The sequence below is a fragment of the Erpetoichthys calabaricus genome, chromosome 7 (assembly GCF_900747795.2).
Source record: "Erpetoichthys calabaricus chromosome 7, fErpCal1.3, whole genome shotgun sequence".
NCBI lineage: Eukaryota > Metazoa > Chordata > Cladistia > Polypteriformes > Polypteridae > Erpetoichthys > Erpetoichthys calabaricus.
In genome coordinates, this window is record NC_041400.2 from 154,162,234 (window position 1) to 154,180,684 (window position 18,451).

Sequence of the window (18,451 nt, forward strand, 5' to 3'; positions counted from 1 at the left end):
ACTGACGTTGTTCACTGTCTTTTAATACTGTGTAACCATACATATTAACACATGTCCAATTAAACGTGTGCATTTACGGGGTGATTTCTCAGGCTTAAAAGGTCGCCTTTTACTAAAAAGGTAAATGCAAAACTATTTTCAATCAGTTTATTGAAACGCTCCCGTTAAGGATTGCAATAACATATTCGCGAGATAAAAGAACGAAGTAGGGGGAAATGGAGGAAGAGCCGCAAACAGCGAACAGCAAAAAATTAATTAAACAATTGAGAACGGAGCGAGTTAAGCATACAAGCATGTTCATAAGGGAAACAAAGCACGGTGTAAAACGTAAGTTTAAATTAAGTTTATAGAAACACTCCCGCTGCGGATTGCAATAACATATTCGCGAGATAAAAGTTTAATGAGAAGACACGAGGTATAAACGAACCACACGCCGTGGCGCAACGTTAGGGGCAACAGTTTCAACCATTCTATGATCTGCTTCTCGCAACTGAAAGACGGCACATGGCGGATGTTAGCCGACTTGCTGACCGCAACGTTAGGGGCTTCAACTATGGCGCTGACGCCACATCTCAGTGCCAACACTTTGCAGACTGTACTTAAAAGACACGCCCTCCTCACTGGACAGTTAAAAAGACCAATCAAACTAACGATGACATCAAGTATTACCCAATCAAAAGTAGGAAAGGAGGCATCTTCATAAAATGCGTGTGGGATGATTTGCATGACACGCTGCTTTAAAAAAAAAAATGATAAAAAAAATACGGGATAAATCCCGTCCAGTATTGATTCAAAATGGGACGCGCAATTTCATTCTCAAACGCGGCACGATTCCGTATTTTAAAGTACGGGTGGCAACCCTACAGTGCCAGGTAACCACCCATACAATCAGATTGTGATTCAGACTAGGAATGCAATGAATGTAATTACCCCGATCTACATACAAGGCGAAAGTCTTGCAACATTCAAAGATGATGGTTTGGGATAAGTACACCATACAACATAAAAGAGCTTATGAAGCCTTGAACCGAAAAAAGCAAGATCTCAGAGATCGTAAAAAAAAAAAAGGAGGTAATGTCGTTTTACTCGCTGTAGATTTTAGTCAAACATTACCAGTTATTCCACGAGGGAGACCAGCAGATGAACTCAACGCGTGTTTTAAAATCCATGCTTCTCCCACGGTCGGTTATATGTCGCGTGTTCTCGGGTAGGTACACCAAAAAATGTATACATTTAAGCATGTAATGGGCAAAGAAAAAATGAGGTATACCCGAAGGCACTGCAGTAGTACTCAATGTAACTTTACTTCTTAAATGTTAATGTTTTACTGTTTAATAATTTATATGCTTCTTATATATTGTTCAAATTCTTTTATCAAAATACCAGTGACAGCGCAATGCACGATAACATGGAGTGAATACACCATACGCATCTGCCCACGGCCGCCCTGGTGTGCGCAGATAGGAGTTGATTCTAAAATAAAATAAACATAAAAAGAGTAATACAATCATCACCCATAAAGCGGATAGCAGACGTGACGTATTATATGTGTACCACATTTCAAGTCAATAGGTGAAACGGTTTGCAAGCTACAGGTGATTTAAAATCCTGGACAGACCAACGAAAAGCCACGGTAGCAAATTATAGAAGAAGATTTTACTGTTTAATAATTTATATTTATATGAAATGTGCTTCTTATATATTACTTCATATTCTCATATGATAATGATGTTAATGTTCTTTATATTGATTTCTATGTTATTGTAAGTGCATCTATGTGTGTATATGTATGTATGTATGTATGTGTATATATATATATATATATATAAAAAATATATATATAAAAAATATATGTGTATATGTATATATAATATATCTGTATATGTGTGTGTATATGTGTATATGTGTATATATATATATATGACAGCAACACTCATAACAATGACAACACAATTACATTGACAATCATGTTACGTTATTTTTAAAATGTTTCCTTTACTTTTTCATAACCTCTTTAACACACTACTTCTCCGCTGCGAAGCGCGGGTATTTTGCTAGTATATGATATAATGCCAGCTCATTCTTTGGGTGATTCTTCCCAGGCTGATATAACTTTTCTAGCGTTGTTGCAATAGCAATGTGCATGCAGTTGACTGCTCCGATTACATTTGGAAAACTGGATGTTGCTGTGAATTGTGCTTTTATGTTTGCCAGTTCAACCACAGTGTTAGGAAATCTTATCTATCTGGATATTAAGCAGATAATACCATCCTATACAGCTGGCATGGCACAACTCCGTGATGTTTGTGAAATAACTGATCGGTCAGCAAGTTCACAATGAAAAGCTCCTGTGACTAAAAACCTGAGAGTGCACAGAACTTGCAAAGAAGCAGGTAGAGCACAATTCCTCATAGTTTGCCTTTGTAAAGCTGGCGCCAGTTCAGCACACAGCTCCAAGAGGATAGCTGTTGGAAATCAAAATTGACTTAGAAGCCAGTCTTCATGATCTATAAATACACACATTCTTCTAATTCTTCATTTGCGATGTCTTCTAACAGAGCCTAAGCAGCCATGGTAGTTGGAATAGGTTGGCCATTACGTGCACCATTATATTTTTTCAAAATGATCACAATCAAGTGAATTAAATTTTTAAATGATATGCAATTAATTTCAGTACATTTGATAAAATCCACATCATAGATGTGAATCTAAAAAAGAAAAGCAGACCACAGAAACGGTAGCACTGCTTTGGCGCTGGTTGTCCACCAGTTTGCAAAACCGAGCAAAATAGTGTATATGTAAGGGGGGACCCTGCCTGGAAAATCTCACATCTTGAAGTGAGCATGGAAATGGGTGTATACATTTTTGTGCATATGCACCGTTTATACATGAGGCCCCTGGTGAGGTTGGATGGGGAGTCCTGCAGGGCTTTTGCTTGTGGCATCAGGGATTGTATCACATTGTGTGTTTAACTGAGGAGATGTTTTATCATTGAAACTGCCATTTTGGCACAAAAGGCTCTATACTAGCCTCCTAGATTCTTTTTTTATTGGTGAACAGGAAGAAATACCCCTATACTGTATATTAGCTTATTAACCTTGTTTTACATGTATACCCTGCAATACTGTCCCCTGGAAGCCTCCTCAATAGCACAGCTTACAGTCTGCTTCCAGATTTCCACCACTGAAAGGACTAACAAGGATGTTTCTCATTTTCCTGCAGGGCCTGGGTTAGATAAGAACATCCCCAAACCCCTTGGCAATGATTAGTGTCCATTAACCACAAGGAATTTTCAGTGAAATCACAAACTTTAGTTCATCTAAACCTATGTTTATTTTCAGAGAAACAAGGTATATCAAACACTTGGAGTTAAAACGAATGAAAACATACAACCTGAACTATTTAAGTCATTGTCCATAGAGCAAGCTTTGCATCAGGTGGTTCACCTTGAGCAGTTACAGTGTTCATAAGAAGTGGAGATTTCTGTTTACATGGAGTCTTTTCATCTTAATCCAGCTAAGCATTCTTTAAAAGTACACACCATTGTGCAATGTTTTCCTCTAAATACTCTGAATGAAGTAATATGAAGTTAAAAAAAATTCTTATTTCTCACATGCATGAGAAAATATCCTGTGTTCTGAAGATATTTTCACATGTGCATAGGAAACGTTTGTGTGCTCATGACATTTTACACTGGAAATCCGTTTTTTTTTTCCCCTTTCATTTTCAACATCGTCTTACTCAAAATGAACTTTATCATGTCACCAAATCACTGAGTCTCTCGCATATCTTCTATGCTGTCTGTCTCTCTCATATCAAACTCTGTGTCTTCAAGTGCTCTTGGAACCTTTCTTTTACACAGTGCCATTTGATGAGGCAATCCTTTTGGGGAAAATACTGGTAAACTGCCTAAAAATTGCATCAGCTGAAGTTGGGCAAGTGATAATTTTTCAGTGGTTTTGCAACTTGTCAGAAGCTCATGTCTTTGTCATGTACATAAGTACAATAATGTGCTAACTAGCACAGGTCCCAAGCACTTATTTCATATCTTCCTGCAAGCTCATATACACAGGTTATTTTATTTGAGCTTAAAGCTTGTATAGTCCAATAGTTATGCACTATATTAGCATTTTGTATTACATTTGCATATTTCCAATCAGTCCTTTTGACTATTCATAAATATGCATGCAGATGATACCTTTTGTATGAAGAGCACTTGCATGTCAAACTACTGTTTAAATGCACACAATCAAAAACAATGCCAACCTTCCCTCATAAGGTTTGCAGTCCTGTTTACACAGCGTATTCAATTAAAAGCTGCATCTTATCTAAATAATCCTGTATTTAGTATTTCAATATTAAAACAGGACAGGTTCAGACTTTAAACCAACAGGCTACCACCAACCTGCCAGAATGGGACCATGATAAAAGCATCAACAGAGTTTATTAATATCTCAGAGTGTTTGGTAAATCCTAGTCATGCTCCATTTTTTACTTTGGTTTTAAACTACAGGATAATTTTGTAGTCTTTGCATACAGAATTAAGCAACCATTTCCCTTGGGTTTTATCAATGGTGTAATAATCCGAGAGACAGCTGTTCTGCTCATTGTAAATGCAACAGTCAGTACTGCTCTATGGTTAAGTCTTCTGTTTTATTTCATTGCCAGATTGTTGCTGTTCGGAGCAGTATACTTGAAGGATGGCATCTGTGTTGGTAAGTAGTCAGTCACACCTATATTTTTTCTTTTTTTAAGTGCTGTATAAGCAGTGCAAATGTTATGGTTATTATTTGCAATTTTCATTATGATTCTTATCAAGATCTTCGAAGACTAAAAGTGTTTTTTGTACTGAGAGAGAGGTTGGGAGCATGTGCTGTTAGTGGGTTGCCACACCCACCACACAACGAACCACCTGGATTGGGACCAGAGTGCAACGGGTAACACCTTAGCACCACACTGGAATAGTATGAGGTTTTTATTGTCGCTGGAGTGCCAGTCCTACCACCAACCCCAAGTTTACCCTGTAAGTTAAAGGACCTGTTTGCACGGCTTGCAGAAAAAAATACTAATCCCTTGTTGTCCTAGAGAATGGAGATATCAACATTTCCGACAGAATGGGTACCTTTGGAGACCAATGCTGGACAAGAACAAACAATATAAAAAAATCCATGAAAAAAATCTCGCTTCCCAACTTCTAACAAAGTTTCCCTCTGACAGTCAGAATTTCTGGATCCTAGTGATGAGTGAACCACACGGTATTCGCCGCGTTTCAAGATCAGAGAAATCACGGAAGTGTGAATATCACTGAACCCGGTAAAATCTATTGAAGTCAGTGGGGAAGGACTTACTGAACTAGATTTGACTAGATTATAATAGTACAGTCATCTTTAAAGTGTCCCTGAGAGCTAGGGAAATGTCTGCCAACTATACAGAGCCTATTATTGTGGCCAAAAAGGTGAATTGAGCTGTACCACCGTGCCTCTATGAGATCAAAGACAAAAGCACACAGTCAGAGACACATAATTACCCTAAGTTCTTGTCAATAAGCCGCGGCTTATCTAAGGAAAAAAGTTGTGAAAATGAAAAAATAGAATATCGGCTTATACATAAGTCCGGCTTATACATCCATCGCGGGGGTTGCGTTCCAGAGCCACCCGCGAAATAAGAATATCCGCGAAGTAGAAACCATATGTTTATATGGTTATTTTTATATTGTCATGCTTGGGTCACAGATTTGCGCAGAAACACAGGAGGTTGTAGAGAGACAGGAACGTTATTCAAACACTGCAAACAAACATTTGTCTCTTTCAAAAGTTTAAACTGTGCTCCATGACAAGACAGATGACAGTTCAGTCTCACAATTAAAAGAATGCAAACATATCTTCCTCTTCAAAGGAAGAAACAAATCAATATGTCTGTTTGGCTTTTAAGTATGCGAAGCACCGCGGCACAAAGCTGTTGAAGGCGGCAGCTCACACCCCCTCCGTCAGGAGCAGACAAAGAGAGGGAGAGGGAGAGTTTGTTTTTCAGTCAAAAATCAATACGTGCCCTTCGAGCTTTTAAGTATGCGAAGCACTGTGCAGCATGTCTTTTCAGGAATCAGCTTTACAAAAGATAGCAACGTGAAGATAATCTTTCAGCATTTTTAGACGAGCGTCCGTATCGTCTAGGTGTGCAAACAGCCCCCCTGCTCAATCCCCATACGTCAGGATCACAGATAGTCAGCGCAAGATTGACAGAAAAGTAAGCAATCTAGCTTCTCAGCCATCTGCCAATAGCGTCCCTTGTATGAAATCAACTGGGCAAACCAACTGAGGAAGCATGTACCAGAAATTAAAAGACCCATTGTCCGCAGAAATCCGCGATATATATTTAAATATGCTTACATATAAAATCACAATTTAAATGACCGCTACGCGCTCGTGTTGACTCGGCGACGCCCAGAGCAGAAAGAACGCGCTCCGGCCGCTCCAACCGCGCCATGCGGGGAGTGAGAGAGACGGCAATATCTCACACTCTCTCCCCCCTTAAAGAAATTAAATGGGCGCGAGTGAGACCACTGACCTCCCTCCCTTCTATTAGTTATAGGTTATAGTATGTTCGGCTTATCCATGAGTCCGGCTTATCTATGATACGATTTTATTTTAAAAATTCGTATGATTTTTGGTCTCCGGCTAATACATGAGTCCGGCTTATAGACAAGAACTTAGGGTATTATAAAAAAAAATCCTTGGACGAGACAAGACTTTTTCAGAGAGATAATTTCATGTCCTGCGAGACAAGACTTTGTGCCACAAGATTTAACCAAAATAAATGACAGAGAGAACACCGTAAAGAGGTTCAAAAACATTGGCGCGATACACATAAAGAGCAGGTTAGAGATAATGAAAGTACTGAAATTCGAAGTCTCAAAAAAATTACTGTAAAGATCGTATTAGTGCAAAGAAACAAATTATTACTCGGTGAAATAACGGAACAGCGAAAAGAGATCGAATATATGGATATAGGTGATATGATAGAAGTATGTAGATATTGTTCAGATTTAAACTTTAAGTCGGAGATTTGTAGATCGTCTAATTCATGTTGCCATCAGGGAAAAGTAGTGTTTCTTCCCAATGAAGAGGCATATCCGCGAGAATTAAAAGATTTGTGGTTTGGTGAAAGTGAAATCCACATACACGAGCGACAGAGACGTGAAGTGGCCGGCGCATAGCGCAGACCTGGGGGTTGGCGAGCGAAGCAAGCAGGGGGCAAAGCTTCCTAGTAGTAAAATATTAAGAAAAAATTGCGTTAGAAAGTACAGTGCATTTAACTATTTAAAATCCATAAAACCCACACTTTCACAATTTTATTAAGAGCTGATTTTGAAAGAAATCAATAAATATTGCCGAAACAGCATTATTAACATGGAATTTGATTTGTTGAGTGTAATGTAAATAAAACATTGATGCAGATATACTACCATATACCGTCCATTAACATCCAACTAAACACAGACAAGAATATTTTGGTTTGTTTGATTGTTTCTAAAGCATTTCTAATTTTTTTATATATTGTTTTAGTAAATTAAATTTGGTAATATTCTCATTAATGGTAGCATTTTTTGTGTGCTTTTCATGAGAGAACTACTCAACGGAATTAGATCAGGTTTTTTTCTATGATTTGGTTAAACATTCCTGTTGATTTTGCAACTTCTGTCATTCGCTTGTGGTACTGATTTATTTGCGCGAATCCAAGAGACATTCAGTGGGCCAAGGGGAGGAGAGCAGGGCCCTCCTCACTCACATGCCAGCCTCGGGGCTCCAAAATATACTGTAGCTGTTCTGCCTAGAGGCCTTAGATGGTTAGAAACAGCCTGAGTACAGTGTGGCACTGTTGTTTACTTCTTTGCAAAATTGATTTTTCATGGCTTTTACTGTTGTGAAAGTTATAAAAAGGCAAGCATAGAAAGCAATAGTAAAACTAAAAACACTGCTTCACTGCAGTCCGCTGTTATATTCCAATATCTAAGTCATGTGAAGCTTCTGACTGACCCTGGAAGTATATCCTGGATTCACTATTGTTGCACATTAAGTATGCCCATGACTGGCTTGAAAAAAAGCCAAACAGTAAGAGCTTGACATTTTTTTATGAGAACATGCCATTAAATTCAACAGCTTATGTTAGTTTCTGATTACTTATTTCTTTTAGTCATTTGTTTTCAATCCACTTGTTCCAATATAGAATTGAGGCAAGGCCTTATCATAGAAAATATCTTAATCAGAGAAAAGTCGAACTATGCACTAGGCACCAAACCGTTAACAAAATCTCAGGCACACCCATTTGGATTTGCCAACCTAAATATCTTTTGGCATGTGAATGAAAACTAGAGTATTTGGAATAAATTTATAAAGAACTGTAGAAATCTTTTTAACACTTAATGAATTTATACTCAGAACACGGGACCTGTGACAGAGCCACTTCACCATGGAGCCACCTATCCTACTTATTTATTTTGACCAAAAATGCCAAGTTAAAATTTGAACTATTTACGATTTTTATATACCAGGGATGTTCAAAAAGTTTCCTCGCTTTTCAGTTATAGTTGGAAACAGTGAAGACAGACAGGAGAAGTAGTAATTGGGTATTAAAAAGTTGATATGACACTGTGAAAATTGCATAGCAAACAAAGGTGACTAATTAGAAAAATTATATAATTTGTTTTTGAAATTCTTAAATAGAGTTAAAAAAAAGTGTGGAAACTTTTTGAACGTCCCTTGTATATACAACAATCTTCTATGTGCCTCTGTTCTTTTAAAGACTTTACTTTAAAATAAGAGTGGGCACAGACTTTTAATATCATTTTTAAATAATATAAAGTATATACTCCGTATCAATTTTCTTAGACTGAAGTGATTTAGTTGTCATGACTTATTTTAAAATTGCATGTGTGATATCATTATTAGGCTTTTAATTACTTGTTTTTGTTTTGTATTCACTTATTTTTCAAGGCTGGCCAGAGAGGTACCATCAAGGATTTCCCAAGCTTCAATGCAGAAGCAGATGCCAAAGAATTGAACAATGCAATAAAAGGCTTTGGTATGAAGTTGTTTTTCTAATTTATTATTTCAAATATGATGATATTTATAACCATTTTCTGTTAGTTTTTTATCTAGAATCCTATTGAATAAGCTGGAATGTTCAGCATTATTAATATGATTGAATGAATGTCTTTATGGTACTTATGTGTATTAAACATACTGTGACTCATGTTATAGGGATACAAAATTTTAAGAGGTATTTCAAGGAACTCAAAAAGGGCAATATTTAAAATAAGTTGAATATTTAGTCAACAGGTAGAGATATTTTCAGTTATTTAGACTGGGAGCCGGGGACCACATATTACAGTTTGGTTTTTAGGTACAAATGGAGCCTCAGAAGTAATATAAGAAGAGTTTACACAGCTCAGGAACATATTCTGAGGGAAAGCCCTGTAGTTATGTAAGGAAAAGGCTGTCATGCATATCTCTGGGAAATGAACATTCATTTAGATTGGAGGTTTGTGCTTATGGATGATACAGTCCCTTCATTTTTCATGCTGTTATTGTGGTAGAGCCCCCACACAAGAGGGGGATCCAAAGAGACAGTATAGTGAGTGTTTTACTGGTCCTCAAGAAAACTAGAAAGTGTCTTTTAAAAGTGAGTAGTGTAGGCTAAGGACCCTAAACATGTAGGTGCAACTCTACAGTTTATCCACCAAGAGGAGCAGTTGCTCATGATCAACTGTTCTTTTTTTATTTTTGGGACCCTTCTGAACACATAACTGACCCCATGACAGGGTTATATTCGACTCCCAGCATACATTAAGAGTAACACTGGAAGAAAGCAAGACAAGGACTAACTGTCAGTGTTCAGGGGAAAAAGGCGAGCATTGTGTTTTTTTTGTTGTTGTTGAACAAAGGCACATAAACATCCACCTTTAAAGAAAGGATTTTGTTGTAAATTATCAGAGAGATACTCTGTCTACCCAGAAAATGAATGTTGCTATTGTATATTACAAATTTGGAGAAAAAGCTGTATTCTAAATATTTTCATTGATCAATGTGTCAAAAATAATTTAGTGATGCATAGTATTGCAGGCATAGTTACGAGTACATAGAGCAACAATAAAATTAGCTGGAATGGGATTATGGAGCATTGCTTAGCTCTGCTGCCTTACTGCTTCATCATTCTAGGTCTTGCACTTGGTTATTGTTGTGTGTATGAAGAACAAAAGCTCTCTCCATGCCTGTGTTGGATTTTCCTCCTGGGCTTTTAGTTTCAAATGACCACATTGTAAGTGTTGGCAGTGGATGTGGGAGGGCCATCCTGACACACCGGTATCCTGTCCTGGGCTGTTTCCTGCTTGCTTCCTTGTTTTCTAGCACCTTGGGCTTTCAGAATAGGCTCTGGGTGCTGGTGACTTTGAATTGGATTAAGAGGGTTTAATAATGTCTTACGCTGCTGCATTTATCCATGTTAATTATTTTAAAATAGAGCTCTAAAGGTAAACTTGCCAGTGCCATAATGTTTTTTTTAATAAAAACATGTATAAGCCATATAACTTTGTAATTGATTTTCCTTTACTACAACCACTCAACTCCATTGTATCGTAGAGACTCCAGTAATGTAAAATGTTTGATCTGTTTGTTTGTTTTTTGTTTTTTCCCCCCATACAAGGAACAAATGAGAAAGTTTTAATTGATATTATTACGAAAAGAAGCAATTCTCAGCGCCAGTTAATCTGCAGAGCATATGAAAAAGCATATAAACGGGTAAGCAGTTTTAACTGATAAAGTTTTTCACAAAACTGGTTAAATAGTCAGAAAAGGTGTCAGGAACTCTTTTTAAACAATGATTTTTTTAATTTATTTTGGAAATGAATCGGGTTGTCCCTAAAAGCACTTAATATTTATAGCAAAAAAAAATAAAAATTCTCCCTTCCTGCATTTTCCAAGAGCTTACTCTTTCCCGAGTCTATGCCAGGACGACGTCCCCCAGAGGTGTAGCAGCCAACATTGATGGGACTGTCCTCTGGGTATCCTGATGATCATTTGCATTACAGACTCATTGGTACAAGTTATCTGTGCTTGTAGCCAAATGTGCAAATGTGCATGTGAGTTCCTCGTCAATATAAGAGAAGGAGGTGCATGCTTTATGCATACCTAATAATTAACCACATGGTGCAGCAAGAGTGAAAACAAACCTTGAAGGAGTCTGACGCCCCCCCAACTGAGGAGAGTCTATGAAATAATGATAATAATGAAATATTTATTACTATTCACAAGACATTTCTATCTTGTTGATAGGATAAAAAGTGCAAAGCATCAGCAGAGACAGTTTAGAGAGCCTTCAGTGCGACTTCAAAACGTTCACATACTTTGTAGTTTAAGAATGCCTAATTATTCTTTTTGTTAAATCAGTACAAGATCATTTTTTTACGTTTTTTATGTGCTTCTTTGGTTAAAATAATACATTTTGGAAAGTAGTGTCCATATTTAACAAGGTTCTGTATAATACTGATTATGCATTGTTCACTATTAAAGACTTTAATTGATGACTTGGATGGAGACCTTTCTGGAGAATTAAAGAAAATTATGATTGGTTTGGTGATGAGCCCAGCTGCCTTTGATGCCAAACAGATAAGAGATGCTATTAAAGTAAGTGAGAAAGTAGCATAACTTACTTAAAAACTTACTATGTACAGTCAACCTTCAACTGACTAATGATTCAGTTGAAGGTTGAACAGACATACTAATATGTGTTTTGTTACCGTTTCTCTATACCTCAGTGCTGACTGCATAATGTAAACTGAAATAATGGCAATAAGACTGTACAATCTTTATTCTATTCTATTCCCAGCATATTAGAGTGTTTAAACATAGGGTGAACTGATGTGTAGGGAGATTCTCTTATAGCTTAATTTATTGGAGTAAGTACTGAAAACTTATATAAGCCCAAAATAGAAGATGTGCCACTCCAAACCTGAACACAGTTCTGCATAATGTAATAATGATTTATAGCCAGAACATCCATCCATCCATCCATTTTCCAACCCGCTGAATCCGAACACAGGGTCACGGGGGTCTGCTGGAGCCAATCCCAGCCAACACAGGGCACAAGGCAGGGAACCAATCCAGGGCAGGGTGCCAACCCACCGCAATAGCCAGAACAATTTCTAGTAAATTAAAGAATGTGACATGCTTATTTTTGTAGAACAGCAGACAGTCCCTCTTGAAAAACGATGAGACTGGGTTACAAATTCTGAATGCTAGTGGGGAAAAAAAGAGATGCACATATAGTAATTATCTCTACCAGTTGTCATTGGGTTTTTTATTTTTTATTTTTTTTGCTAACACTAGGGAGCTTCGCCCCCTGTTCGCTTTGCTCGCCAACCCCCCGGCCGGCGCTATGCGCCAGCCACTTTGCGTCTCTGCCGGTCGCATATGTGGATTTCACGTTCACCAAACAACAATTCTTTTAATTCTTACGGATACGCCTCTTCATTGGAGAGAAACACTACTTTTCCCCAATGGCAACAGGAATTAGACGATCTACAAGTCTCCGACTTAGTTTAAATCCGAACAATATATTCGATCTCTCTCTCTTATTTCACCGAGTAATAATTTCCGTTTGTTTGCGCTAATGTGATCTTTACTATCATTTTTTTGAGACTTTCGAATTCTAGTACTCTCATTATCTCTAACCTGCTCTGCATGTGTATCGCACCAATGTTTTTAAACCTCTTTATGACGTTCTACTTGGTCATCTATTCTTTGTCTTTTATTTCCTGCCCCGGGCATGGTTAAATCTCTTGGCATAAAGTCTCATCTCGCGGGACGTGAAAGTATCTCTCTGGAAAAAGTCACGTCTCGTCCCAGGCTAAAAAGTCTCATCTCGTCCCAGGATTTTTTTTATATAATAGAAAGATTATACATATCTCTGTAGTACTAGGGTGTTGTACCGTGTTAGCCATTATGAATGTAGAGAAAAGCCAAGCAAAATGACACCTTTTATTGGCTAACTAAAAAGAGATGGACTTCTATCTGGAGATATGTGTATGAAATTTGTACATTCTTCCCATGTCTCCCTATGTCTTCTTCATGGGGTTTTCTGCCACATCGCAAGGACATGTAGGTTGGGTTATGTGGCCATATGTGTGTGAGCATGAGTGCTGGTGTGTTTGTCAGTGGGCCTTGCAATGGGATGGCTCCCATCCTGGGCCATTTCCTGCCTTGTGCCCGGTGGTGCTTGGAATGTGATAACATTCATGTAATTTATCCTTATCGAAGAGTCTCACTCTGGTAGTTTTCATTTTCTTTAATCAATCAGATGAGTAAATGATTAAAACTAAATTGTTACTGAGGGTGATATGCCAGGAGAGGTTGCAGCAAAAATATTGGTTCCATTAGGGCGTATGTACAGTACACTACATGCTATAGGTCACTCTCTTTGTACACTGAGGTTCTAAGCCATACATCTCTCTTGCCCTCTATTCTTACTTAAGCATATTATTTCCTAGTGCCACCACACCATTCCAGTAAACAGGAGGAAACTTGTTAGACTAGACTATGGTTTCCTCTATGAAACAATTACATACATAGAAATTAAAGAAGTACTTTTTTATATATACATTTTAATATTTGGTGGCGTGGTGGTACAGTGTTTACTGCTACTTCTGCTTAGCTGCAAACTTCTAGGATACTTCTAGGTACCAATCCCACTATCTGATTATAGGTTGTGTCAATATTGGTTTTCTTAGTACTCCAGCTATCTCCCAGTTTCCCAAGACAAGTAAGTTTGGTTGACATTAGTGAACGGTTGGTTCTTACTTTGTGCCTAATGCTGGGGAGCTAGGCGTTGTCCCTGTGAAATCTTTATTAGAAAAATAAATTAAGAAAATTAATTAAAATGTTTTCCTGAGTTGTGTACCTAGAACTTCTAAAGACCTTTAGATAATGATATTTAATTGTCACATAAAGTTCAGTTCACCTATATTCTTCACCTTCACAGGGTGTTGGTACCAAAGAAAGCACTTTGATTGAAATTTTTGCCTCCAGAAACAATAAACAGATAAAAGATCTGATTCAAGCTTACCAGAAAGGTACAGTATACTCCTTACAAAGTGAAATTAGTATTTTAATCAATAGGCTCAGTTTGAAACATAATCAAAATTTGGCTTGTGGGCCAAGTGAATAAAGTATGTCTATGTTTATGTTCATGTTCATATGGAACATACTGGCTAACTATTTAGTGAGAGGTTTTAGGAACTAAATTGAAGGCATTTTTTTTACACAGTGTTCATAATAAGTACTCTATTAGACATAAGGTTGCATCACTGAACTAGATTGATGAAACATTTTTCTAGTTAACAAATATTTTCTAACATTTGTGCCATCATTTTCATAACTATCCTCTGCTTGTGCCCCTTCATTGAATAAATTATTTCAAAGTATCAACTAGGATCCCCATTAGACATCATGTTACCCTTCAGTTCTCATTTACTTAAGCTATAAAAGTTCAACATATTTAACCATTCCTAATAACTCATTCCCTTCTGTACTGAAGTACTGTATGTTTTATCTGAATATTTTCTAGCTTGTTCCTTTTTCATTGTGGTGATGAAAACTGCATATGTTTGCTCAATAAAGCTTAAGCACTTCCTTTTGGCTTGACAATTGAACACAATTCAGTATATCTCAATCCCTTGTGTACACTGGGATCTGGTTGAAGGTACTGATTCTCTGACTCTATCATTCTTTATCTTTTTCATGAAGCATGGTTTTTAACTGCAGACCTACTATTGTTATAATTCTGTCACCAATTTTTTTTATTTAGTAAATTTCATTTGCCACACATCTATGAATATCTTTGTTTTTTCCAGGTACATAACTAATAGTTTTTCTGTAGCTAAGGTATCTGCTAATCTGCTTTATTTAGGGTGTTCTGTGTCAGTATCTGTTAGTCTCTCCAAGTTAGAAACATCTAAATATTTGACTATATTGTTTACTTTATTTAACTACATAAATGAAATCATTGTTCATAGTATTGACCCTTGTGAAGTCTTGAGTAGCTCTCCATAACAATGCCCCTCACATGGACAGACATACCTCAGTGTTGACTTCTTCTTCTTTCGGCTGCTCCCGTTAGGGGTTGCCACAGCAGATCATCTTCTTCCATATCTTTCTGTCCTCTGCATCTTGTTCTGTTACACCCATCACCTACATGTCCTCTCACCACATCCATTAACTTTTGCTTAGGCCTTCCTCTTTTCCTCTTCCCTGGCAGCTCTATCCTTAGCATCCTTATCCCAATATACCCAGCATCTCTCCTCTGCACGTCCAAACCAGCACACTCTCGCCTCTCTGACTTTGTCTCCCAACCGTCCAACTTGAGCTGACCCTCTAATGTACTCATTTCTAATCCTATCCATCCTCGTCACACCCAATGCAAATCTTAGCATCTTTAACGCTGCTACCTCCAGCTCTGTCTCCTGCTTTCTGGTCAGTGCCACCGTCTCCAACCCATATAACATAGCTGGTCTCACTACCGTCCTATAGACCTTCCCTTTCACTCTTGCTGATAACCGTCTGTCACAAATTACTCCTGACACTCTTCTCCACTGATTCCACTATGCCTGCACTCTTTTTCACCTCTCTTCCACTTTACTTCATTACTCTGTACTGTTGATCCCAAGTTTTTAAACTCATCCACCTTCGCCAGCTGTACTCCCTGCATCCTCACCATTCCACTGACCTCCCTCTCATTTACACACATGTATTCTGTCTTGTTCCTACTCACCTTCATTCCTCTCCTCTCTAGAGCATATCTCCACCTCTCCAGGGTCTCCACAACCTGCTCCCTACTCTCACTACAGATCACAATGTCATCAGCAAACATCATAGTCCACGGGGACTCCTGTCTAATCTCGTTTGTCAACCTGTCCATCACCATTGCAAATAAGAAAGAGCTCAGAGCTGATCCCTGATGTAATCCCACCTCCACGTTGAATGCATCCGTCGCTCCTACCGCAGACCTCACCACTGTCACACTTAACTCGTACATATCCTGTACAACTCTTCCGTACTTCTCTGCCACTCCCCACTTCCTCATACAATACCACAGCTCCTCTCGGGGCACCCTGTCATATGCTTTCTCCAGGTCCACAAAAACGCAATGCAACATCTTCCGGCAACATCCTTCTCCATCAACATCCTCAGAGTAAACATTGCATCTGTGGTGCTCTTTTTTGGCATGAAACCATACTGCTGCTCACTAATCATCACCTCACTTCTTAACCTAGCTTCCACTACTCTTTCCCATAACTTGCTGTGCTCATCAGTTTTATTCCCCTGTAGTTACTGCAGTCCTGCACATCCCCCTTATTCTTAAATATCGGCACCAGTACACTTCTTCTCCACTCCTCAGGCATCCTCTCACTTTCCAAGATTCCATTAAACAATCTGGTTAAAAACTCCACTGCCATCTCTCCTAAACACCTCCATGCTTCATTGGTGTGTCATCTGGACCAACGGCCTTTCCATTTTTTGTCCTCTTCATAGCTGTCCTTATTTCCTCCTTGCTAATCCGTTGCACTTCCTGATTCACTATCTCCACATCATCCAACCTCTTCTCTCTCTTGTTCTCTTCATTCATCAGCCTCTCAAAGCACTCTTTCCATCTGCTCAACACACTCTCCCTGCTTCTGAGTATGTTTCCATCTTTATCCTTTATTACCCTAACCTGCTGCACATCTTTCCCAGCTCGGTCCCTCTCTCTAGCCAATCGGTACAGGTCCTTTTCTCCCTTCTTAGTGTACAACCTCTCATAAAACTCATCATACGCCTTTTCTTTAGCCTTTGCCACCTCTCTCTTCACCTTGCGCCTTATCTCCTTGTACTCTTGTCTACTTTCTGCATCTCTCCGACTATCCCACTTCTTCTTTGCCATCCTCTTCCTCTGTATACTCTCCTGTATTTCCTCATTCCACTACCAGGTTTTCTTTTCCTCCTTCCTCTTTCCAGATGTCACGCCAAGCACCCTTCTTGCTGTCACCCTTACTACATCAGCTGTAGTTTCCCAGCTGTCTGGTAACTCTTCACTGCCACCCAGTGCCTGTCTCACCTCCTCCCTAAACTCAACCTTGCAGTCTTCCTTTTTCATCTTCCACTATTTGATCCTTGGCTCTGCCCTCACTCTCTTCCTCTTCTTGATCTCCAACGTCGTCCTACAGACCACCATCCTATGCTGCTTAACTACACTTTCCCCTGCCACCACTTTGCAGTCTTCAATCTCCTTCAGATCAACTCTTCTACATATGATGTAATCTACCTGTGTGCATCTTCCTCCACTCTTGTACGTAACCCTATGTTCCTCCCTCTTCTTAAAATACATATTCACCACAGCCATGTCCATCCTTTTGGCATAATCCACTATCTTCTTCTTCATTCCTCTCCTTGACACCATACCTACCCATCACCTCCTCGTCTCCCCTGTTCCCTTCACCAACATGTCCATTGAAATCCGCTCCAATCACCACTTTCTGTCCCTTGGGTACACTGTTCATCACTTCATCCAACTCACTCCAAAAATCTTCTTTCTCACCCATTGCACACCCAAGTTGTGGTGCATATGCACTAACAACATTCATCATCACACCTCCAATTTCCAGCTTCATAATTATTACTCTGCCTGACACTCTTTTCACCTCCAAAACACTCTTGACATACTGTTCCTTCAGAATAACTCATACCCCATTTCTCCTCCCATCCATACCATGATAGAACAATTTGAATCCACCTCCGATCCACCTGGCCTTACTTCCCTTCCATTTAGTCTCCTGCACGCACAATATATCAACCTTCCTTCTCTCCATCATATCTGCATATCTCTTCCCTTACCAGTCATACTGCCAGCATTCAAAGTTCCTACCCTCAGTTCCTGTCTTTACTTTCCTCCTCTCCTCCTGCCTCCGGACACGTCTCCCCTTTCTTCTTCTCCTTCTTCGGCCAACAGTAGCCCAATTTCCACCAGCACCCTGTTGGCTAGCAGTACTGGTGGCGGTCATTGTTAACCCAGGTCTCGACCGATCTGGTATGGAAATTAGTATTGTTGTCTGCATATTGATTTGGCAAAATTTTACACCGGATGCCCTTCCTGATGTAACCCTCCCCGTTTATCCGGGCTTGGGACTGGCACAAAGAAACACACTGGTTTGTGCATCCCCTGTGGCTGGGTTCATGATTTAAACTGTAATAATGACAATATGACTGTACAATCTTGATTCTATTCCCAGCATATTACAGTGTTTAAATATAGGGTGAACTGATGTGTAGAGACATGCTCATATAGCTTCATTTATTAGTTCTGAAAACTTACATAAGCCCAAAATAGAAGTTGTGCTGTTCCAAAACCGAACACAATTCTACAAAGT

The 18,451-nt window shown here is 38.8% G+C and overlaps 1 protein-coding gene across 1 annotated transcript in view; it reads left to right on the forward strand.

Moving 5' to 3' along the window:
* The window catches only part of anxa3a (annexin A3a), a 38,278-nt gene that overhangs the window by 13,463 nt on the left and 6,364 nt on the right, over window positions 1–18,451 (forward strand). Inside the window, exons 2-6 of the mRNA XM_028805600.2 lie at window positions 4,669–4,715; window positions 8,991–9,078; window positions 10,699–10,793; window positions 11,565–11,678; window positions 14,032–14,122. Of these exons, the coding sequence (XP_028661433.1) occupies window positions 4,701–4,715; window positions 8,991–9,078; window positions 10,699–10,793; window positions 11,565–11,678; window positions 14,032–14,122 (403 nt within the window). The 5' untranslated portion in view covers window positions 4,669–4,700. The remainder of the gene's footprint in view (window positions 1–4,668; window positions 4,716–8,990; window positions 9,079–10,698; window positions 10,794–11,564; window positions 11,679–14,031; window positions 14,123–18,451) is intronic.